This window comes from Pimephales promelas, chromosome 23 (assembly GCF_988280905.1).
Source record: "Pimephales promelas chromosome 23, fPimPro1.hap1.1, whole genome shotgun sequence".
Taxonomy (NCBI): Eukaryota; Metazoa; Chordata; class Actinopteri; order Cypriniformes; family Leuciscidae; genus Pimephales; species Pimephales promelas.
Genome location: NC_142791.1, coordinates 1,754,322 through 1,779,032, shown reverse-complemented (window position 1 = coordinate 1,779,032; position 24,711 = coordinate 1,754,322). Strand labels below are relative to the sequence as shown.

At 37.7% G+C, this 24,711-nt stretch overlaps 1 protein-coding gene across 1 annotated transcript; it reads right to left on the bottom strand.

Annotated features, from left to right (window-relative positions):
- Positions 1 to 2,000: 2,000 nt before the first annotated feature.
- ubl3a (ubiquitin-like 3a) lies at positions 2,001 to 24,059 on the bottom strand. The gene is made up of 5 exons (XM_039676763.2): positions 23,385 to 24,059; positions 8,287 to 8,395; positions 5,674 to 5,760; positions 3,891 to 3,968; positions 2,001 to 2,299 (listed from the first exon to the last, which is right to left on the bottom strand). Exons 1-5 carry the CDS (start codon positions 23,409 to 23,411, stop codon positions 2,247 to 2,249), a joined length of 354 nt encoding a protein of 117 aa, XP_039532697.1. The 5' UTR covers positions 23,412 to 24,059; the 3' UTR covers positions 2,001 to 2,246.
- Between the last annotated feature and the right edge of the window lie 652 nt (positions 24,060 to 24,711).

Here is a 24,711-nt window from a genome sequence, read left to right as displayed (position 1 = left end):
TATGTCTCTATATAACTGAGAGAAGCTAACATTGAGGACTTTGTTTTTGTATAGTCCCTTTTTGAAAGAAATCTCACCAGTGATACATTTGTTTGATCAAAAACAGTAATACTGAAATTACACCATGAATTTGGGAAAAGGTTATAACTAGGTTAAGGTTTAGGGCAACGGTTCAGGTTAAGCACTTAGTTGTAATGAATTGGGTTAGGGTAAGCATTGTCAATGAATGTCCTCACAAAGATTGTGTGAGCATGTGTGTGTGTATACCTACATAACTATATTTTGGGGACCAATTTGTACCCAGAAGTGACCAAATACCTCCCATTAGGATTAGGGACATCCTCATTTTTATATCTGGTATAAAAATAAAGTAATTAAAGGTTTTTAAAAATGTACAAATGCAGAAAGTTTTGTGTGATGGGTAGGGCTAGTGTAAGGGAATAGAGAATATACCGTTTGTACAGTATAAAAACCATTACATCTATGAAATGTCCCCATTTAGATAGCTGAGTTAACGTATGTGTGGTCCAGATGTTCACACAAAGATGGCAATATGACAGTACGTTTTTATTTATAAATAAAGTGCTTAAATCTAAACAGGATTTTGACTCCTTATAAGAATTTATATGCCTCTCAAATTCATTACAAGCAATCTGAAGGTGAACAAATCAAGCAATAAGCATTTCACTTCAATATTCTGGATTCTTTATTCAGTTTATAGATGTATTTCCATTTGTAGTTTAGAGAATGAGAAGCATTAGTTTTATTTACAATTATATTTTTAAAAACTTCAGCTCTGTACAGATTTGAACCCTGATAAGGACCAATATTTTTCAGACCTAGTGCGGTGTTAAAACACAAAAAGCAGAGACCACATAAACAGAAAAAGACAAAGGAAGAAAAAAAGATATCAAATCATGAACATTTGAAGAACAGAAAAAAAAAAAGAAAACAGTACAATAATTTCTTCAGCCATTAGAGAGGGGTTTGCTGCTGTCAGCATCTCACTGCTCCAAACGCTAATGTGCTAACTGTTTTTAGACTATCATACACTAAACACCAATATATATCAACAATCTATAGTTATGTTCTCTATAAGATTCATATTAAATATACTCTACACATATGCAACCTTCGAATACAATTCCCATTTGGAAAAGATATTAAAAAGGAGGAGGAGAAAGAAAAAATTACACAGATTAAAAATGAAACAGCTCATGTTTCTGTATTGTGCAAACAAATTTTATATCTAACAGGGATTGGGGGAATAGAAACCAAGCCAAACTTCATTCCATAGTTATCTTCTGGCTCCAAAAGCAAGCATTAATTTACACCACCACACTTAGAAAATAAAGGGATAAATCTTACCCTTCCTGAAAGAGAGCAGCTCAGATCTATCTAAAGAGGGCCGACGCAACACTGTTTGACTGTCAAAACAGCCGCAAATGTCACTGTGGATTATTTAGACTCAAACCAACATTTGGAGATCTTCCTTCCTGCAAATTCCTGACTCAAAACACACCTGGAGAGCGCCAGAACGTGTCAAAGCAGATCTCCGTGACCACAAACACATGGAAACATTATAATAAACATTTCTAAAACGTTCATCAGGCACATCAATACTTAGTCAAAATCAATAGACTACATGTGGCGATTAGTATTGTATCGGGAGGGCGTGTGCTATTATTTCAGATGCCTTCGGCCTCCGCACCGGATCCGAGCCAAGCTTGGTGTGCACGTGGTGCATCGTTTAACGAGGAAAGTAAATTCATTTCCCCCTCGCTCACACGTCTCCCTCCTGAAAGGAAGAATCAAGGTCTCTTTTTCCTCACTGAATCATTCATGTTTACCATGTGCGATAAAAAACAAGGGAATCAAGGGCCTCTTCCGTGTGCAAACCGGTCGAAAGGGAAGGAGTGAGCGTCTGTGTGTGAAAGTGAGCATGATGAAACGAGTTACAGGTCTGCTGGGTGTACATGAAGGTAGAAAGACCAGAAACGTGGCGGGGAGGGATGTGTTTTATTATCTGCTGCTCTTGACATCTTTTGGCTTCAATAAGGACTGTGCATTCCCCGAGCCTGGTCTCGTCCTCTCTCGGGTGTGTTGTTAGTTTGTTTTTTTTTCCTTTCCAGGTGAAGTGAAGCTCTCGTATCGTGTCAGGTGTCAGGTGTGAGTAGTTGTGTTTAAGCAGCGTGGGCGAAGGGTGACAGGAGGACACACTCATTCTGAGGGATGGAGGGATGTATTTACAGGATCACACAACAGTTGCTCTCTCCGGTCTTTTCCCGGTTCCTTTGACCTGAAATGAAAACGCATGCATTTAATAATACTGCACGAAAACAAACAATGGTTCTGTTCCAATCCAAACATGAACAGAATTTTAAAGGTGCATTGCGCAAGTCTCTGAGTTTTTGCAGAACTACGCCCCCTGTGGCGACAAGCGAAACTGCAACCAGAGGTGTCCACGCTCATGAACACACACACGCACGCTTGCACGAGCTGTTCATAACCAAAGGAGCATCAGCCGTATAGTCACTTATATAAAGTTATAAATCTGCAAGTCACTTTAAATATATGAAAGAAAAGGTGTTTGAGTAAATTACACACTTATGTGTGTGTGTGTGTGTGTGTGTGTGAGGGGAAAACGGGGTAGTAGAAAACTTCGGTTTTTCCACGTTGAACTGTTTTATGTGCTCACTGTATCCACTTATGATTGTATTATCATGGAAACACGCTCATGAACAATATAAGTTATTACTTTGATCCCGTTTGAGCCGACCGGAGATCTCTACATTTGTCGAAAGCTTCCGGATGTCGACTCTCGTCTTATTCCGAAAGTTTTATTTTCTTCGTCGGGGTTTGGAATGATCTCTTTGAATCCATCTTCTACTTTTGTGGAAAGTTGACTAAAGTTTAGTCGCTCGAGTTGTCTTCGCTGATACGGAGAATGGCGGCGAATACACAAACCTGCCGGACATCGACCGGTGAGCGTGAACGCGCATTACGTTAAGGCTTGACTCTTAAATAAATAAAAATTAATTAAAACAGAACCCTTCTATATTTAATTAATGTTCGTCATTATCAACAATGAATTTACCTGAAAATTATTATAAGCACTTTACAATTAGGTCTAATTTGTTAACATTGATTAATGCATTAACAAACAGCGAACAATATATTTTCACAGCATTTATTAAACGTGTTAATTTAAGTTAATAAAAATGTTCTTGTTCATGTTAACATTTTGATTTGATAATAAACATTCTTAATAATGTATTAGTAAATTTTGAGACTAACATTAGCTCAGATTAATAAATGCCGCAGAAGTATAGCTCATGACAACTAATGTATTTAACTAATGTTAAAAAACGAACACTTATTGCAAAGTGTTGACAATCTTTCATTTAAAGTGTCCCCTCAAAATTAAATTAATAACCACAAATATATAATATACTGTACATACATTGTCATATTTATTCCTATGTTGAAACCATACATCAATAAATAGTGCATCACGGAGAATGGCGGCGAATACACAAACCTGCCAGACATCGCCAGGTGAGCGTGAACGCGCATGACGTTAAGGCTTAACTCTTAAATGAATAAAAATTAATTAAAAAAGTTTGTTGAAACCATACATCAATAAATAGTGCATCACATTTTTCATACAATTGTGCCTTCAAAGAAGCATTTAAAAGGCTTAAAACTCGAATATGTCCGAATACGCTCAGCAAAGTATTTTGGTGATGCAATACTTTAAAACCTCTGAAAGACATTGCCAGAGGTTGAGAAAGATGATTTTTGAAGAAAGTGAAGGCCGCAGTTAGGCAGGGAGCGTGTGAAAAAGTGAAGGAGGACTGGACAGAAAAGAGAAAGGGCAGAATGGTTACCTTGGGAATTTGGCTCGGGCAGCGTCTCTCTGGCAACTAAATGCATCACTGTGGTTTTTCCGAGAGGCAGTTTTAAAGCTGCAAGACACAAGAGAAAAAAAAGCGTTAGAATGAATGGACAAACAAAAGACAAATGCAGCTGTGCATCCAAGTAACTTTTCAAGGGGATAACATCAAACGACAGAGGGACAAGCATTTTAGCCTGTGCCTTATTCGAGCCGTCACTGAGTTCGACACCGCTGCCCCACACACACTCTCTCTTCATGCCTTGGTTCTCTTGAATCAAGAGTGTGTCAGCATGTATTATCAAAGTGACACTTCTTTGGCAAACCCTGCCAGCGGACCACCATCACATCATCAGCCAAACAGTAGTTTTTACTCAATCATACAGTAGTTACTCAACTATGGGAAAGGTTTGCACAGGCGAAACATCGCAAAACCCATTTTACATGAGTACATAGTAAAGTTAAACTATTCACATGGTACAAATATTTATAAAAGACAAAAGAGACCTGATTTATTAGTGTATTGAGAGGAAAACATACTTCAATAGTCGTAAGTATATATATATATATATATAGACCATTTCACAAGATGTAAACAACACTGGTCCAGAAACACTTCCTGTTTCAGTTTGTAACTGTTTTCTTTATTTCACATGTAAAGAAAACATCTTAAAGATGTTTGTTTAACTTTTTGATTCAGTTTTATATGTTCTGTTGGTTGTATTTTATCCCAGCTTTTATGTAGTGTTAAAAAACTGAAACAGGAAGTGCTTCTGGACCAGTGTTGTTTACATCTTGTGAAATGGTCTATATATATATATATATACACATTTACATTTATCTGATGCTTTTATCCAAAGCGGTCGCACGCCTCTGGAGCAACTAGGGGTTAAGTGTCTTGCTCAGGGACACATTGGTGTCTCACAGTGGATTTGAACCCGGGTCGCTCACACCAAAGGCATGTGTCTTATCCACTGCGCCATCACCACCCCATTTTCATAAACACATTCCCAAATCCACTCAATGTTTCATTGTTGCTGAGGGATGGCCAAACAAATAAAAAAAAGATTCCCGTTCATGCCCAAAGAATTTCCTCTCCTCCGTTTTCTTTCCCTAATGACACGTCTGTCGGACAGGACAGTGCTTTCCTACTTTCATAGTCTGCTCATTTCCCTCAAAGCTAAATGAAAAACTTGCTGATGAATTGTAAGACTAAATTAATTTCATGAAGCGAGTTTTTTTCATAACATTTACTTAGAACAGTAACTTTTATGTGTACTGGGAGCTGAATTTTTTGGGTACATCCTTACAATTGGCTGATCTGTGATGGAATAATGAATGAATCTTTTTCAGAGTCAATTTGTTCGTTTCATTCGTTGAATGCACCAAATGACTCGGAAAAAGATTCGTTCATTTTGATGAACGAGTTCGAACAGGAGAGTCACATTTTTTAAAATGAGAGATCGTTTCGCTTGATAAGACCCTTATTCATCGTCTGGAATCGTTTAAAGCCCTTTGAACAGTTTGCAGTTTGCACTGAAACTGTCTTTTGGACCTTGAACCGTTTGGTTCCCATTGAAGTCCATTATATGGAGAAAATCCTGGAATGTTTTCATCAAAAACCTTAATTTCTTTTCGACTGAAGAAAGAAAGACATGGACATCTTGGATGACATGGGGGTGAGTAAATTATCAGCATACTCCTTTAATGAATAATCAACAGTAACAGAGCATGTGTGATGTGATAATGGTAATGAGGAGTGTGGGAGGGCAGCTCACCTCCTAGCGTCACATTGCCATGTAGGAATCGGCCCTGGTAGATGAGGCGCAGGATGTTCGGACTGCTCACTTGTTCCTCTTCCCAGTCTGTTAAAGACAGAACGAATGAGAGACATTTATTTATGTTGAACACACAATATACAAATCTGAAGCCAACAAGAGATGGACCAAAACGCAAGTTATTATGCACAGAAGAAAGAAAGTCAAAGGTTTGGAACAACATGATGGTGAAGAAAATGTATTTTTCTTTTTGAAACCCGTCTTTCCACGTTACTCATCCCTTCGGTTTTCACATCATTCATATGACCCACCGATCTCTCTCATTCTTGAATCCCAATGGAGGCTCCATAACAAGACTCAAGTGATGGTCATTCTGTGTCCTCGTGAGGTCGAGCTCTGCTGTGCTCGTCTGCTATGAATAAAACTCTGATTCAATCCCAGACCACCCCGATGGAGTTTACGAACTGTACAACAAAGAAAGCCTTTCTTTTCACAGTATTCCTTTTCTTTTTTTCATCGGTATTCTTTAGAATTAAGGGCTGATGACTTTCATAAGAGCTATTGAAAGCTAGAATTAAATTAAAATTACATAAACTTTTGACTTTTGAAAACCCTTGATTGCTAATAAAAATTTATCATTCCTGCTAAAAATGTAGAATAAGTTGTCTTACTGGCTTAAGATGGTTTAGCTGGTCAGTTAGCTCCGAAAAACGCCAAAACAAGCACGTTAGCTAGCTTGACCAGACTTAGAGAGCAGATATCCACACATATTGGTATTTATTGGTAAGGTTTTATTGGTTTATTGGTTAAGTCACCACTAGGGCTGGGTAATAAATATCGATTTCTCGATATTAATCGATTCTCATTTTTACAAACCGATATCGATTCTTAAATCTCAAGAATCGATTAGTCATCCGGTTTCATTTGAATGAATGAGACATTGTATCGCGGCTGCACGCATCCAACAAATCGCAATAATCTTTGTCCTTTGTTACTATCTCAATTTTCAATTTAAGTCTCAATTTTCAAATTACGTCCATTTTCTTTAGAAATTCAAAAACATAAATTGCGTTTTGCCGTTTTGGCGCTAATAATACCGGTCACAGCGCAAAATAAACATGAATGAGCATCTGAAAGTGTGTTAAAGATAGAGTACAACTTATCTAAATCCGTATCATGTCACATTGATTCGCTCAATCTGCGTTTCAACCGTGGAAAGACGTCAATTACTGTAAACAGCTTGTAATCAATGTCATGTATCGTCATATTTACCTCAGAAAACTCCACATAAACTCGTTAGTCCACACTCGTTAGTGTTCTTCAATATTTAATGCATATTTGAATAAATCTGGCAAGTTTTTATGACAGCCACCATTTAAATGTTTATATTTCATATAATCTTCTTATTATAAAAATAAATAAAAGTGTAATTTAAGTGTTTGTATAGCATATTCATATTAGGCTAATGAAGCCTATAGGCTACAACTAGACTATATATATATAGACCATAGTTTACAGCATTTAAGAGATTTGATTCCCTTGAGAAAAATTGCCATTTATTGTAACTGATATCCAAAATAATCGATATTGAATCGAATCGTAATCGAAATCGAATCGAATTGCAAGCTTGTGAATCGAAATCGAATCGAATTGTGAAATTTGTCTCAATACCCAGCCCTAGTCACCACCATTGCCAAATCTTTTTTCTTTAAAAGTGCAGTGAACCAAAGACAGTCTGACGTCACAAACTACATCGTAACCAATCAGGTCAACGTGTGGATCTCTGAGCTGGTGTGGGTGGGTGGAGGCGGGGCTAATTTGCATATTCATAGAACGGCATATACTAAAGGAGGCACAGGTGTAGAGTTACATTTTAGCTATTTTGCGGCATTGAATCATTTTTTTCAAAGAAAAAAAATGTAATTTTGGCAATTTGGGGGACAAAACTATTGACTACAGGGGGACTTCATTGCCCCTTGGGGACTAATAAAAGTATCTGAATCTTACCTTACTTTATAACGGTAGTTTATATATCAAAATACCACTGTATTTTACCATCACTGCACCTTGGTACTGCAACAGTGTGTTTTAACAGGTTAGTCAGGTGGAAAAAGCTAAACTTGAGCTTGTGGCCAGATCCCTGAAAGCACTTGCAGTTTCAGATGGGTTGCCAAGACAGTGTAGAAACAGATGAAAGAGTCTGTATACCATCTGCTCTTCTCTACAATTCAGAGGTAGCAGTATGTGTGTGTGTGTAATCGTACTAGAACGGTATCTGTGGAATATTTGAATGCAAACCACATAGTCCTCAGGCACAGGCGGAGGCCAGACAAATGTATAAACACACAAACTCTGACGCTCTGTTTTTCCCCCTGAATAATGTCATTGACTTTAGGTCAGTGTACAGTGAGTGGAATCTAGCTCTGCATGGGATTACCACTCGGTCAGACTCGGATTTGTCTGCGGCACAGATTATATGAAAACAGAAAAGGGTTGTAAAGAGGAACGGCAGGAAACAAAAGCCTGAAAATCCTTCACGAGAGCCAACAGTTTCTACTGGGGGATGCGTTCAAAACAATGTGCGAGTGTTTTTAAGATGTGATCATCACACACCCATTGGCCAGTTGTCGTACACGTGCTTGGCGATGTCGGCCGCGGAGTCGTTTGGTGAGAACAGGAACTCTTTTGTTTTTCCACTCACCAAGATGAGCCTCAAGTTGATCTGAAAAACAAACACAAACAATAGAGCATCGGTCAGAATCCGCACCACACTTCCTCATCATCATAGTGTGATGTATTTCTGACTTTCATACCAGAACTGAATGTTAGCTAGCTAAAACAATACCTAAATAGCTATAATGCTATTCGCAGGCCTAAATGAAATCTGTGCACGCAGAACTTTGGAAAAAGATCTGCTTATTTTCACAGAATTAAAAAGTGAGGGCGTCGCCGGGGTTAGGGGCAGCCAATGAGCACGCTTATACAGTCTGCTGTCCGCCACACTGCGTTGACAATAAATACAAAATTAAGGATAATTTTTTTGGCTTCAGATCTCGAGAAAAGCAACTTACGCAATACGAGAAAACCTCTCGTACGAGAACTTAACATTAAATAAATACAAAATAATAATAATAATAATAATGAAGATGGGCGGTTGAGAAATTATTTCATAAATCTTTTATATAATCCTCCACTTTATTCTTGCGAATGCAAACCACCGGTGATTCAATCAGCACAATTATGCTGTTTGTGCAAGCACTCGAGCGATATAATTTGCAAAAAGTCCATTATCATATTCATTCACATCCCAGAGTGTCGCCCATTTAAAAACAAAAGAGTAGGATGTATCAAGCTGAGAGAGAGAGAGAGAGAGAGACGGACATGGCTCGGGGCAGTGCATGTCCAATGCACGTGTGTTACTAGTATGCAAGTGTCATCAGAAGATCCAATATTAAGCTCCTCCCTCTATACACACACACACATTGTCCAGCTGCAGTGATGTAACAGAGTGAAAACCAGCAGATGGAAACAAAGATCCTCCTAAGCACTTTATAAAATCGGATTAGAGCCAGGAGCAAGAGCCTGCGCACTCAAACAACTCAAACACACACACAATCTTAAGTCTCCTCAAAGGAAAGAGTATCAGTCAACAAACAGACGCACATTCATGCACAACAATGGTTGGTTGATCCCGCCGACATTCACATGCAAATCTAATTTAGGCTCGGATTAGTGTGTGGCTATTTTATGAAGCCACCGCCACACAGGAAGGAAATACCAGAGGATATCTACTTATCGCAATATTTCTCAACACATTTTTGCCAATTCACTCGCTTTTACTGTACTTATGCTGATTTATGTCAAAAAAAAGAAATAGTGTACGGTGCAGAGATGACCAGTTTCCTCAAATTAGTATTCGTATAAGAGATGAATCCTATATTTCAATAAAAAAAAAAAAATTGAACATTTTTGTAGAGAAATAAAATGACACAAAAAAGTCTTATTTTCGAATAAAAAATGCTCAACCTGTTCCACCTTTCCTTTTCCGACGACATCGTCCTCACACTCAATGGACAAAATGTAGTCCAACCCAGCATTTTTTCCTCCATGAATATGCTTTCACTCTAAAATGCATCACATAATGAAGTAAAAATGGGTTGTTGTTTCAAGCTGACTCATCTGTCTGCCACTGGTTATGAAGAAACAATGTTTACAATCAAAACATAAAATGAGTGTGTCATTCTCCCATATGGACTCATTCAGTGTGTTGACAAAACTAGCTAAAAACATCAGGATAGTCAATGATTTGTACACATAGATCCCCATTGGACCGCAACAGACATAACAAGATGGTCCTCACTGCAGAACATGAAATCCACGAGGAGGAGTCGGATCCAGATCCAACTCCTCCCACCTACCCAGCTCCACCCCCTGATCCCTAACCCCACCCCTAAACCAACCCAGTTCCACCCCTTAGATCTGGATCCGACTCCGCCCCCTGGATCTTGTGTACTGCAATGAAGGGCAACTGGACACACCCTCCATCTTCTTTAAATTCAAAGAAATGGGATAAACTTTCATGGGTGGGAATGTGTTGGTTTGTGTTTCTATTTGCATTATAACAGGTTTTTATACTACAGTATAAGGTAGCTCTTTAATGTCGAGTTAGCTGACACCTTCGTCTCATTGTATAGACCTTATTCAGACAGAGCAGACCTTGAGGGAGAGGGATAGACTTGTTAAGCTGTGTTTTGAATATATAAGCTGAATAAAGCTCAGATCACTTATGGAGCCCGATCGATAAAGGATTTTGAAGGCCGATACCGATACAAATATTTTGGGGTTTTAAAATCCGATACATCAGCCGATATTTTATTTATATACTTATTTATTTGAAACTGGACATGATAGTCACACATTTTGTCATGCTTATTTGAGTTAAGAGAACTGATGGGGGTGTTCTTTTAATTGTTATTCAAGCAATGTGTGACCAACTCAACAGGGACTGTGTAGAGTGCCCTCTGGTGGACAAACTATACAACTCCAACACTCATGACATGGTTCAAGCGTATTTCGTCCGTTTTTATTTTATCTTTGAAATATTCATTTATCGGCCATTATAACTGCCGATACCGATAGTTTGGAAAGTGCCTAATATCGGCCGATAATATCGGTCTGCCGATATATCGGTCTGGCTCTAATCACTTATGATTTTTCCACAACTTATGCTGTCTGGACTCTGGAGTTTTATGTCTACTGAAGTTTCTTGGAAATAATCCAACCTTGGATAAAACAATCCAAAAACACAATAAATAACAGTATAACCCACTGATGATATCTATCAAGTCCATCCTTTCATTCTCCTTAAAAAATCAAATATGGCGCTGCTGTTGAAAAAGGTTTATTTTTGTTAGTTTAGCTAAATAATCAGCTGAAGTGTATTACAGATATAGATATTAACTATGGTTGCAGACGCAACCGTTCAATATGGTGAAAGGCTTACGTATAGCCGCCAATGAGGCATCTATGTTTATATCTATGGTTCTAACACAATGGAACACCTCCTAGTTTCCATAGAGATGGTAACCGTGGCAGCGGCTCCTCTATGAGAGCGCTGACCTGAATCACCTGCAGGCAGTCTTTCTTCATCTGTCTCTTTTCCCTCTCACCGTATCTCATCTTTCACTAGGTCACTCCATCTTTTCCACATCTTTGGCTAATGATGACACCTGGTGAAGTCCAATGAGCAAAGCTGATTTATACAACGTTTCCAGACATACACAGAAAGGAGGAAGAGCCGCTCTAACCGCAGAAATGTGTTATGCTGGGATACGTCTGCTCGAATCATTCCTCCTCACTATGACGTAATCCGGCATGCAGCACTGCCTCCAAGCAACTAAAACAACAACAAGCTCAGCAAAACAACGTCCGCCGGGGAATGATTTCATAGGCGAGGGCAACGCTGGTACTAGTCTTCCCTGTGAGTGAAGACAGTCAAACATTATTATACCACTCAATATTTATCTCTACTACTGCATCCTCACTGAATATTGTCACCAATCCCAGCATAAGAAGACCAGGGGGAATGATTGATGTAATGTTTTATGTAATCACCCCCTTGCACTCTCCTGCACAAACAAACGCACTTTCTTAGGGACACAAGCGCGACACGTAACACGTCCCTCGTGAGGCTACAGGCCGGCGATGGGATCTCCACTTATACAACAGAAACACAAAGGCTGTGCCGATACAGACGTAGAACTTGTTTATCAGGCACGGTTAATTGGTTCTGCCAAGAGACAGAGAGATGCTGACAGTAATGAGTGTGACAGACAAGCAGCCACAACAAATGCTGACCACAGTGGATGGGACATGTCGACCGGCTTTGACCATCCCAGAATAGAGGTCTGCCAGATTGTTCTGGGAATGACATTTATGCAATAGGGAACAGACACACACTCACAGCACTTACGCAACCACACACATCAATGAAAACGATATTAGAAACGCTGCCTCCAGCAGGGATTTGTCCGTTTTGGAGAGAGAAGAAATTAGTCAGATTGGTTATGTCTGTATAAGCTGGTTAAAGAACAATGGTGTGGCGTTCCAATACAAAAACAAGTCAACTGCAACCATTAGGGATTAAAGACCACACAAGCCTAATGCAAGTTTAGGATTGTTGATCCGTGTCTAATTAACAAACTCAGGACTGACTCAAGTTCACACCACGAAGACTTCGAGTGACTGAAGCGTCTCCAAAACAGGACCCCATTAAGTGCCGCAACAATAGTAAAAAGTTGTCAAGAGACAAAGTTAGACATTGAGAGGAGAAAAAAATGCTCTTGGCCCAGAAATAATAATCATTCCACTCCTCATTAGTAAAGATACCAATGAAGTTTTCACACTGTTGTAAAACTCACTATGGCCTTATTATACTGTAAATAAAAAAGGTACAGTAGTATATTATGATTACATTCGGCTAATCTTGCTAATACAGAATTTAAGTGATATTTTTAAAGACCCCATTGCAAAAAATGACCCCATTACATTTAAATTTACACATATTTTCTGTGTTAGAAATGTATTGTATAGAAAATCATAAATATTATTGTAAAAATATTTATTTTGTTTTATAACTTTTTTTATTTAAATTTGTATGTTATGTTTTTTACATATTATAAATTCATGACACTTTTTGACCGCGATTTGTTGCAACCCATCTATGTACACTTTGTTTTGACGAACCTCATCTATATTACTGTAGATTACTGTATCAAGGTGGCATATATAGCACATATATATGCCAAGCTGGCATAATAACACTGTTAGGATTATTTTTTTTATTTTTTCTGCAAAGTAAGCGCCATTTTTGGGGCCGCAACATGCTCAAAAACTCACCAAATTTGGCAAACATGTCAGGTCTGGTGAAAAATTGTGCATTTTTATGGGTTTCGCGGATAGGCGTGGCAAAATGGCTCGCTAGCGCCACCTAGAAAATTGGAAAAAATTAGCCCCTCGTCCACGTTCAACCTACATGCATGAAATTTGGTGGGGACGTGTATCATATCAAGCCGCACAAAAAAGCCTCAAGAACCCATACCCTAAACTCGACAGGAAGTCCGTCATTTTGAATTTGGCGGCCATTTTGGAACGATTTACACACTCCGTACTTTAACGACCTCCTCCTAGGGATTTAGTCGGATCGACTTCAAATTTCTGCTGTGCCTTCTAAAGGCATTGATGATGTAAAGTTGTGCTATAGCACATATATATGGTTTAAACCACCCAAATCAGAAACTTAAAGGGATACTCATTTTACAACTCCCCCAGAGTTAAACTGTTGAGTTTGACCGTTTTTGAATCCATTCATCCGATCTGCCGTTCTGGTGGTACCACTTTTAGCATAGCTTAGCATACATCACTGAAGTGGACTAGACCTATTTCCCAAAAAATTGGGGTATCCCTTTAAGTTTGCATGTGTGATCAGAACATCCTTATTGTCGTGCCCGGCTAATGTGTATGAAAAAAAAGGCTAATATATATATATATATATATATATATATATATATATACATATATATACACATGTGTCACTCAGACAAACTAACTAATCATATAAATAATATCATGACATTAAGAAAAGCTCCAATTATCTTGAGAGGTCTTTATGCTTTAAGCATTTCGTGGTCAAACAGAACAAAGAATCAACACAGAATTGAGAAAATATGATCTGACTGCTCAACAAAAGATGAACATTTTCTCTTTCTGTGCTGAAAAACCCATTTCCCTCTGCTCAGTGTATTCAGAGTCCGCTTCTGTGTGCAAACTCAACCTCAGTCATAAACAGACGAGACAGAAAAGGGAAGCCATCCATCTTCTCCCTGACAGCACAGTGTTGGTTCAAGCAGTGTCATCTCTGTCTATGTCTGCAGGAGTCTGTGATGTATTTGAGACTGAGGTGGTTTTGAAGACTGTGATCACACTCGCTCATCTCCATTTCAGGGCGTTAGTGGGATTTCCCTATATATCTGGTATAAAAAAGCTTCTCAGAGCATCTCATTCTAATGGAAGTGACATTTATTTCCTCAGTTTGAAATTAGAGTTTACCGTACCTGCATGTCCGCATGCTTTAAATAAACAAAGAGTCAACAAATCACAACTAACTGCCCCATTTAATTTCTTCATTAAATGATGAATGATTTATCAATGCATGCCATTCCAAAAGAAAAAAATGTTTCTATTAAATATTTCCCTTAAAAGAAACACTCTCCACTCAAAAGTTTTGGTCAGTAAGTTTTTTCTTCTATTTGATTCAGCAAGGACGCATTAGACTGATGCTCAATCTCTTCCATCTCAGATGGGGTGTTACTTTATTTTATTTTAATTTGACTCTTAACTGTTTTTATTACTATTGATTGCATTAATTCATTTTATGTAAAGCACTTTGAATTTCCATTGTGTATGAAATGTGCTATATAAATAAACTTGCCTTGCCTAGACTGATCAGAAGTCACAGTAAAGACATATTTCAAGTTAGAAAATACTGTTCTTTTAGTCTTTCTATTTATCAATAAACCCTGAAGAAAAAAATGCACCAGTTTCCACAAAAAAAAAAAAGTTTTCAACAATGATAATATTAAATAAAAACGTCAAGTTTCCCGAGCCCCAAATCAGCATATAATCTCTGAAGGATCATGTGTCAAAGGGCTGCTAAAAATTATGCTTTGCCATCACAAGAATAAATGCAATTTTAAAATAGAAAAGTTATTCTAATATCACGATATTACAGTTAGTGAGGATGAGAAGCTTTTAATTTTTTTATAACTAAACTTTAAAATAGTTGTGTCCCTTGTTCTTCCTCCGAAACAATTTTCCTTTCAAATGACATCAAAATGTTTTGTTTTTATTTATTTATATTCCAGTCAATTCCCAATAGATGAAATTAATTTCTACCCTATGCAGAATACATTTCCACCCTATACATTTCCCCAGAATACATTTCCACATTTCCACCCTTTAGAGGACAAATATAGAAAAACAAGAGTTCTGTGAGGTATGGTACAGCCTGTACAATGACAATCCAGTTCTTTATTTTCTCAACATGAGACAGAACAGGTTGTGCCGCTTTGCAGTGGAGATCTGATTCTTTCTTTGGTGAGAAAGTTAAAACCACTGAGTATGGTAAACCACCCTTTGTTAGGGATTTACATAGATATTCAACATTACAGGTCACCTTGACTTCTTTCAGAACAGAATATAAAATGACCTGTCCTATTAGCATTAGCAGAGGTTAAAGCAATGAACATGTTCAAGATGACACATTTGGACATGGGAATGGAAGGATAAATGTCTCACTTCAGCCATGCAGGGTCAAAAACACAATGACTATTGGCACTGGTTTGATAATAGCTAGCTCATTTTGGCCACTAGTCTCAAGGCAGAGCTTCTAAATCAACCCACAAAATGATTCCTTACTGTTTCATATAAAATAGTCTTTTCATGATATTGGACAGATGGTTAGGGGACCGAAAATCTGAGAAAAAGAGACCCAGCCATATCTTTCAGATGAGCTCATGTGCTCAAATTCTCATTATGAAGAGCGCGGCGCATGAAAAAGAGATAACAGCATTAAATGACATGAGATCTGAGAATTAGATGGCACATTTTAGACATGGGAAATTAAACTGAAAGAGGGGATATAGACAAATTGTAAAGTTCCCTGTCTATTTCCAAGATCTCTGAGGACGATGGGACATATTAATACAGGAATTTGAGAACTGACTCACACACCCATGGCCGGGCGCACACACACGGGCAAAACTGCCATGTACGAGCAACACAAAGAGAGCCTGGATGATCCTGCATGAGTTGATGTGTGGTAGATTGAATATATAGTGATTTATTTCGCTCCCAGTGTTTGCCTCGCCTTCCTTATAACAAAGCAAGAAATGGAGGGAAGGAACTTGAAGTATAAAGACAAATAGATAGATAGATAGATAGATAGATAGATAGATAGATAGATAGATAGATAGATAGATAGATAGATAGATAGATAGATAGATAGATAGATAGATAGATAGATAGATAGATAGATAGATAGATAGATAGATAGATAGATAGATAGATAGATAGATAGATAGATAGATAGATAGATAGATAGATAGATAGATAGAGACAGTAAGATAGATAGATAGATCTCACTTCCTTCATAGGTTTTTTTCCCCCATAATGGACAACTCGATGGACAACTCAATAGCACCGGTAAACGTGATCATTTTGCAACCATTTCCTCAAGATGTCTAGAACTTCCTTTACTCCCATTATCGCTCTTGGTCTTCTCCCCGACTCTCTCCGCGTCCGTACTTAATCAGCAGTCCTGAAGGACAATCAGTCACACACACTCATCCGGCCCAAACGATGCATCTCACCGGAGGAGAAAACAAGGTTGGTAATATCACCGAAATCAATATAGGCCCGCCCGCCAGATGACGTGCCAATTACAATCACATCAGTGGACATGCCTTCACACTGGTCCTAATAAATGCTGAATCTGAGAATGACTCATCTTTGTACAAACTTTCCTGATCTTGAGGCTAATTACACACCTTCTTTAAACACATTAGCAATATGTACTCATGGGCACTGAATAAACACAAACCTAGAACTCTGGAAACAAGATTCCTTTAAGAGTTCACCCAAAAATTAAAATACACGTGCCGTACAACACAGAAGCGCAGCGCCGTTACACTGCCTTCGATTCACAAGCTTGCAATTCCATTCGATTTTGATTCCGATTCGATATTGATTATTTTGGATATGAGTTACAATAAATAGCAAATTTTCTCAAGGAAATCAAATCTCTTAAATGCTGTAAACTATGGGAGTCTAGTTGTAGCCTACTAGGCTTCATTAGCCTAATATGTAGGTAATAATGAACTGTCTTGTAGCTATACAAACACTTAAATTACACTTTTATTTATTTTTATAATAAGAAGATTGTATGAAATATAAACATTTAAATGCTGGCTGTCATAAAAACTTGCCAGATTTATTCAAATATGCATTAAATATTAAAGAACATTAAGATTATAATGCATATGTAATATGGTGTATATATTTAGCAAAATGCTCCTCTCTAGAGTTATTTTTTCTAGCTGACTAACGAGTTTATGTGGGTTTTCTGAGGTAAATATGACGATACTTTGATTACAAGCTGTTTAACTGACGTCTTTCCACGGTTGAAACGCTGATTGAGCGAATCAATGTGACCTGATACGGATTTCGATAAGTTGTACTCTATCTTTAACACGCGTTCAGATGCTCATTCATGTTTATTTGGCGCTGTAACTGGTATTATTAACCCGGAAGAGAGATCAGCGCTGCTGCTTCTCCAGAGCGATCTCACGCCAAAGCGCCAAAACCTTATTTATGTTTTTGAATTTCTAAAGAAAATGGACGTAATTTGAAAATTGAGACTTTGTTTCATATCAATAGTAACAAAGGACAAAGATTATTGCGATTTTTTTGAATGCGCGCAGCCGCAATACAATGTTCATTCATTCAAATGAAACAGGATGACTAACCGAATCTTGAGATTTAAGAATCGATATCGGTTCGCAAAAATGAGAATCGATTAATATCGAGAAATCGATATTTATTACCCAGCCCTAGTATATAATATATTAATAGTTGAATAAAGTCGTTATTTGGCGGTTTTTGAACACAAAAAGTATTTTCGTCGCTTGATAAACTTAAGAATGAGCCACTCGAACTATTTTAACGATATCTTTAATAACTTTTAGCCTGGCAAGTTTCAATCCCTTAAGAAGCCTTTGGAAGAGTGATCCAGCTCTCAGATTTAATCAGAAATATCTTAATTTGTGTTCCGAATATGAACTAAAGTTATTATTATGCTTAGGAACAAACAAAGATGACAATCATAGCACATAGCATACAAATCTGTTACAAAATTGCAAACTGAACTAAAGTCTTACGGGGTTGGAACAACATGAGGGTGAGTAATTACTGACAGAATTTTCATTTTTGGGTGAACTATCCCTTTAAGGACAATGTGACCCATCTTGAAGGTCACAATGTTAGATGATCTCTGTCAATTAAACATTCTTTCTACAATAAAGAATGGCCAGAAAATACACTCAGATTTCACTCAGAAAATACACTCAAACCTCATGAGAATGATTAGGAAATTTTACATATACACATACACACACACATATATATATATATATGATCTACTATTTTAAATAATTTCCTGATGGAGCTATGGGGAAATATGAGAACAGAAAAAACACTCAAGATGAAAAGAAGCAAGACGAGCAGAGCGTGAGAGAACAATATCTCATCTCCTGTAGCCAGATGAAGGAAGGCAGCCTCTACCCTGCAGGCCCTGTCCACGTGCTACTGCTGAACAAGGGCAGACATCTGTAGAGAGAGAGAGAGAGAGAGAGAGAGACAGGGGGGAGGGGAGCCATTCACTTACCTCCCCATCAGTGAGGTGGCCATCGATAGAAATGGCCTTTTGATATTGTATTACAAACATGAAAAACACCCTTCTCATCACTTATTACTATCATCAGTGCAGAATTATTACAGCACTGCAGACCAACTTCATGACTGAACATCTTTTTTTTGGGGCGAGCCCAGAGAACATTTTTCACTGAAATCATGACTCTAGTCTGTCCTACAGCTTTTTCTTGTTATTTTTGTCAAACGGGGTGCATAATGGTATTAACCAAGCACCAGTTCTCAGACACAGCAAGCAGACTATGTGGCAGTACAATTCTATATTGATATAATACAAACACAAATGTCTTATTTTTGAGTCCACAGCAAAAAAAAAAAAAATGTAGGACTGTAGAAAAATAAAATGCAGTGCAGGCACTTGGTTCAATGCATCGGTTGTTGAGGTGGATGCAGATCTGAAAGTGAGCTTGCGGTTGATTTTAACAAAGGGGTGGCGTTTATGAGAACACAATGTTGAGTCATACATCACCATCAGACAAGTTTGACGTTTCACCGAAAGATCGAATTATGATATTTTGATTAAAAAAAAATTACAAGGTAAAGAAATTTGTATTCTCTGAAATGGCTCTGATGATTCATATATAAAATATTAGGCCATTTATTTCGAGCTATAGTTCACTCCTGTTGCTAGATGTTTAGATCACTTCTTATGATCAGAGAAAATGATCAATCTGCGACTGACTTCACTAAACCACAAGAGATGCTTGTGCAATGATGTCATAAAGGTGAGCGAGAGCCACTGTTTACAGTGGAACAACCCTTGCAGTCACTCTCTGCCCAATTCACACAAAACTTGAACAGAACCAGCTTTGGAAACATGTAAAAACAGATATATGTTGACTCACGTCCAGTAATGAATATGTAGAAACACCGCAGAGAAGTTAAAACAACTCATAATAAGGAACTGGGCGCTATTTACACAAACTGACGTTGATTCACTCTAACTTTCCATGACAGTGCGTGTGTGTACGTGTGTGTGTGTGTGTGTGTGTGCACGTCTCTCTCAGAGCTGTTGTAAATTGTTCCTCACTCTACTGAAAGGATCCTTTATTGAGTGAGTCTGAGCTACTTCCTCCCCCTCCTTTCTCTCTCGCTCCCTCTTTAGCCTTTTAACCCTTACTGACCCATACACACTCTCAGGACTTTATGCAAATCATACTCAACATGAATCACATTTATTCACACAAACACATATAGATACAACAGATGCTAAAACAGACTTTAAGCTTCATCTCTGTCTTTTTTTCTCTATATTATTATGTTGTCTTCTTCATTTTAGGACAGTGCTTAAACAATCAATTTATTGTGATTCTTGTGATTCTGACCATATGTTTTTAAAAATCACAATTACACATTGTGATGCAAGTTGTTGTTTTTTAGATACCCACAATCCCTCTGTTTCTCTTGAGCAATTAAAATATCGTGACAATACCATATACTGTGATAAAAGCTCAATCAATTACTGCAGCATGAACATTTAATACCGGCACATGCCTAATATATATGAAGAGTTCAGATGCAAAAGCCTCTAAATGCAATTTGAAATTTTCTTCTTTAATGATGATTTTTATCAAACTTGTATATTTAAGTTCAGTAATTTCACTTAAATAACAATTAATAGGTAATTATCATTGCCATTTAAGTGAAATCACTGAACATAAATATACAAGCTTGATAAAAATGGTCATTCTAGAAGAAAATTTCAAATGGCACTTAAAGGCTTTTGCATCTGAACTCTTCACATATATATATATACATTAATGCTGTCAACGTTAACATCTACGATACATTTTTATTTATTTATTTATTTATTTTTCAGTTTAACAGGTTAAAATATTTAACAGTTTTTCCTGGCATTCTTTAACTCTCTCACCCATTCAAGCACAGCAAGACAAAATTGAACGTGAATGTCCTGTCTATGTGACACACAGACAGACGAGTGCCAGTATCGTGTGCACAGATGATAGCACGCCAGAATCAAATTCTCAGACATATAAAATGTCCGTTTTGATCAGCCTAAATACAGAACGCTGTCGACAACATGCAACAAAAATCTGCACAAAAGGACTTTGGCTACTTCTCATTTCAAAGGTGCCTGTTGCTAGCAGGTGGCTGTTTGCGTTCTGTCATGAAAGAGTTTTTTTAATTCCCTCAAAGGGACTGATTTGTGTAGCCACATCCTTGTTATCTGGTTCCCTGATGAGCTTTATTGATTTGAGCTTGGTTACATAATTTTGCAAAAGTCCCTGACAAATCTGGTTTGATTTCACATCAAGATCAAATATCCTGTTTGACATTTACAGAAATAAAATGCCATTTCATGTCTCAGGGAAGTTTAAAAAACTTTTTAAACTTCTGAAAGTGCTGAGCAACTCAAGTGTGTGTGGACAATAGCCATAGGGGAGGTCTCTCCTTCAAATTTCTCCCCTACACATATACCAAAGTGACACACAGTACTGTCACTGAGTATTGAGTTCTCCTTCACACCTCGGTCTCACAACTGATCAAAGCGAACTCATTTAAAAGAGCATATCTGGTGTAGCACCTATAGGCTCACAACATCTCGTTGCTTTGAAACAGTGAGCTCTCTACAAAAAAAAGCCCATTCATTAAAATGCCCACCCACAAGATGTGTATGCACACACACAAACACTACCATTGTTTGACAACCCTACCCCCCAAACGAATGCCCCTCAGCTGGAGACCACACAATGATTCAAAGTTTCAGAGGCGGACATTTCAGTCTAAAACTGAACGGGCTATTCTGAGAGACCAAAAATAGACACCTAAACCCAACGTAGCATTAAAAACCCTTGATTAATTTTAAAGCTAGTAATAGATTATCTTTGCAAATCCATATAAAAAGTATTTCCTGTGAGGTTTGAATGTTTAAAGTTTTCAAAGCCATCTTAGATAATCAATACCTGATTTAGGCTATAACATAGGGTGACCATATTTTGATTAGACACTCGGCCCACCAAACACATGGGCCAACTCAAATGATACTCGAAGTTTACTCAAAGATACCTTTATTAATTTCAATACATTTAAAGTAGGTTATGCCTCCTCTGTATGGATAGAAAATTGTTATATTGTTATATGAAAACAGGACATGTCCTGGGAAAACAGGACAGTTGGTCACCCTACTATAACATAACACTTTGTTCCCTGTTTGCATAATGTGAAAAAGCCTTTCTTCCTGTAGAGACGTCAAGAGATGCATCGTCATCATCAGGGTCGGCTCAGATTTCTGCACTTAAAATCAATTAACAATACGTTGCTCTTTTAATCTAAAGTTGCCAAGGAAGCCTTTATATTTTAGTGCTACTCAATTTCAGAGACAGAAGGACAGTCGATGTGCACTGTAAAGGCCAATCACATCAGCCCTCAGCGCACATTACATCAAACAGAGTCTCTGCAATGTCAGACCGTCGTCGGCATCTCTCGAGTTTGACAGCCAGATCAGCTGTTTGAAATATCCAAAAGCATGCTTGACTAACAAGCAGGAACAGTGCCAAAAGAAGGAGTTCATATTTGTTTTGATATTAGTTTCAATGTTTTAATACACAATCAGGGCCGTATTTTATGGTTGAAGAGCAGATTCCCCACGTCCTTGGATTCAAACCACTTACACTGGCGAATGGCAGCATTACCACCACCACCACCCACGGGTTTAGAAGTCTCAATCTATTATAGTCTTACATCACAGTGCAAAGCTTGAAATGTCATTCTACAGGCATGTAATGAGGATTAAACAGAACCTATATTAAATCATCCCCCTCGACAGAGAGATTCTAATGTTAGAGTTGTGTTTCGATCATTCACCTTCCGAGAAAATTTATCTCCTAGTTATCAGTCTGAACAGCACTATGTTAGCCATCTGATAGGATATCTTTACACCACTGCCCTTCCTGATAGAGGTGGAATTTTAATGGGGTTATTGCTGAAACAGCAAAAAGAGATCCAAGATTCACTGGGTCCTTTATGTTTTTCCTGGATTAATCCATTTGCAAGAGCAACAATGAGATCAGTTGACCTTCTCTGATCTTTGACAAACACTTGTTTAATTAACATATTTATTCCTTAAAACTAATTTTATGTTACATGTACTTGTTTTTACTAGTGAATAATCCAATAATGACTATATTTTGTATTTAAAATTTCAATAGTACTACTCATTAGATTGTAGTACTCAGTCAACATTCCTTTCCACTCCTACTAGTCAAAATCGCAACAGTGACAAGTAACTATTTCATTGATACTAGGCACATTTTTAATTGAATGAGGTTGAGGTTGAATCAACTTCTAACTAGTATGGATTTCAATTTTTTGCAGATGACTATTATATTTCACTAGTAAATGTATTATTTCGTTGAATAAACTGGTTTGGTTTCACTAACAGTGAAATAATAATTTGTCAGTATTATTATAGTGACTAGTAACAACTGACTACTTTTACTAACTGAAATGTTAGTATTCGAATTAGTACGAATAAATAATGGCATCTCAAGAATAGTTACCATAAACAGACACTGATTAGAATAACAACAGAAAAGAACTGGTAGCACAAAATATATACTATTTAGTTTCAAGGAACACAACGTTTACAATATTTTACCATATAACGTAGCGTTACACAATTAAATCAATTACAGAAATATTCTTACCATGTCGACAGGGATGTTGCCCGTCATCTTTGAAATGTGCTCTGTCGGATCTTCACTTTAGATTAGATTAAAAGTCTTTTTTTCTATCTTCAGTTTGCTTAGGAAGCAAAGTTTGGACAGCAGGTGACTCGTGGTAAAGCAGTTAATCACGCAGAGATCACTCGTCTGGTTATTCCTGTAGGTTCGCTGGTAGAGGTTGTGCTAGTTAAGCGCAGGCAGGAATATGTTCTTCTTCAGATATGCTTCTGTGTTTTTGCTTTTTCATGGTATAAACGTACAAAAACGGAGGAAAGAATATTTTCTGGATTTTATATTTATGTGGGAGGACCCCCTCCCATCCTGAAATAAAAAGGATATATTAGGAAAATGTGCCTACGCCATACGAAAACAAAACCACGCTACAATTAAGCCATTGGGTTTTTGCAAATATACAGAGAAAATAGTTCCTCGTACTCCGCAATAAAAAAACAGTCGCCTGGTAGAAGGGGAAAAAAAGCTGTAATTCGACGGTTTTTCAGTTTTATATCCGTCTTCGTCTGCGATCACTCTCTGCTGTCATCCTGCCTCAGAAAAACATGGCGGCAGTTGACGGGGAAAGGCTGAACGGGGGGAAACCGGAGCTGGTGAGGCAGATAAAACGGCGCGATGCTGTCAATCGGTATGTGTGTGCGCGGATGAATACGCCCCCCAGCAGTTAAAGGAAGAGGCGGAGAGAGTTGGGTCGGGAGAGAGAGAGGGGCGAGCCTACGAATCCATGCGCGTCCAGATACGTTTCATCATTATAAACGAATTAGTTGGAAGGGTTTAGGAATTAGGAACTTTTATCAAAATGTTTTATGCTTAATCCTTTTCAAGGGCAAACGTTTTTTAAATCACAATCAGCCTTATGTTTGTTTTGTGTGATAACATTTTGTTATTTAGTTATTTACCTCAGGCTAGCTCTCTCATAACCAGTTTAACTGTGGCATTTCCTTCCTAAGACCATAGTAACCACTGGTAAAATCATGGATGGCTAATGGTTTATACCCTGCTAAAAAGCCTAAAATGGTTTGCTGGTTTAAGCTGTTCTAAGCTTGTCTCACAAGTCTTATCAAGCTGTTACTCAGCTGTTTTAGCTGCTGAAAAACCTCAAAATCCTTCGAATATCAGTCGATGGACACGAAAACCATCATAAAATGGTTTAAGCTATCTGTTTTTAACAAGATATGGAATGTTATGAAAAGTGAAACTAAATAACTAAATGCATATAAAATCGACCAATCAGAATAATTTTCCTGAAAACTGAAAAAGAAGTTATAATTTCTCTCAAAAAACAGAAATGTTATCA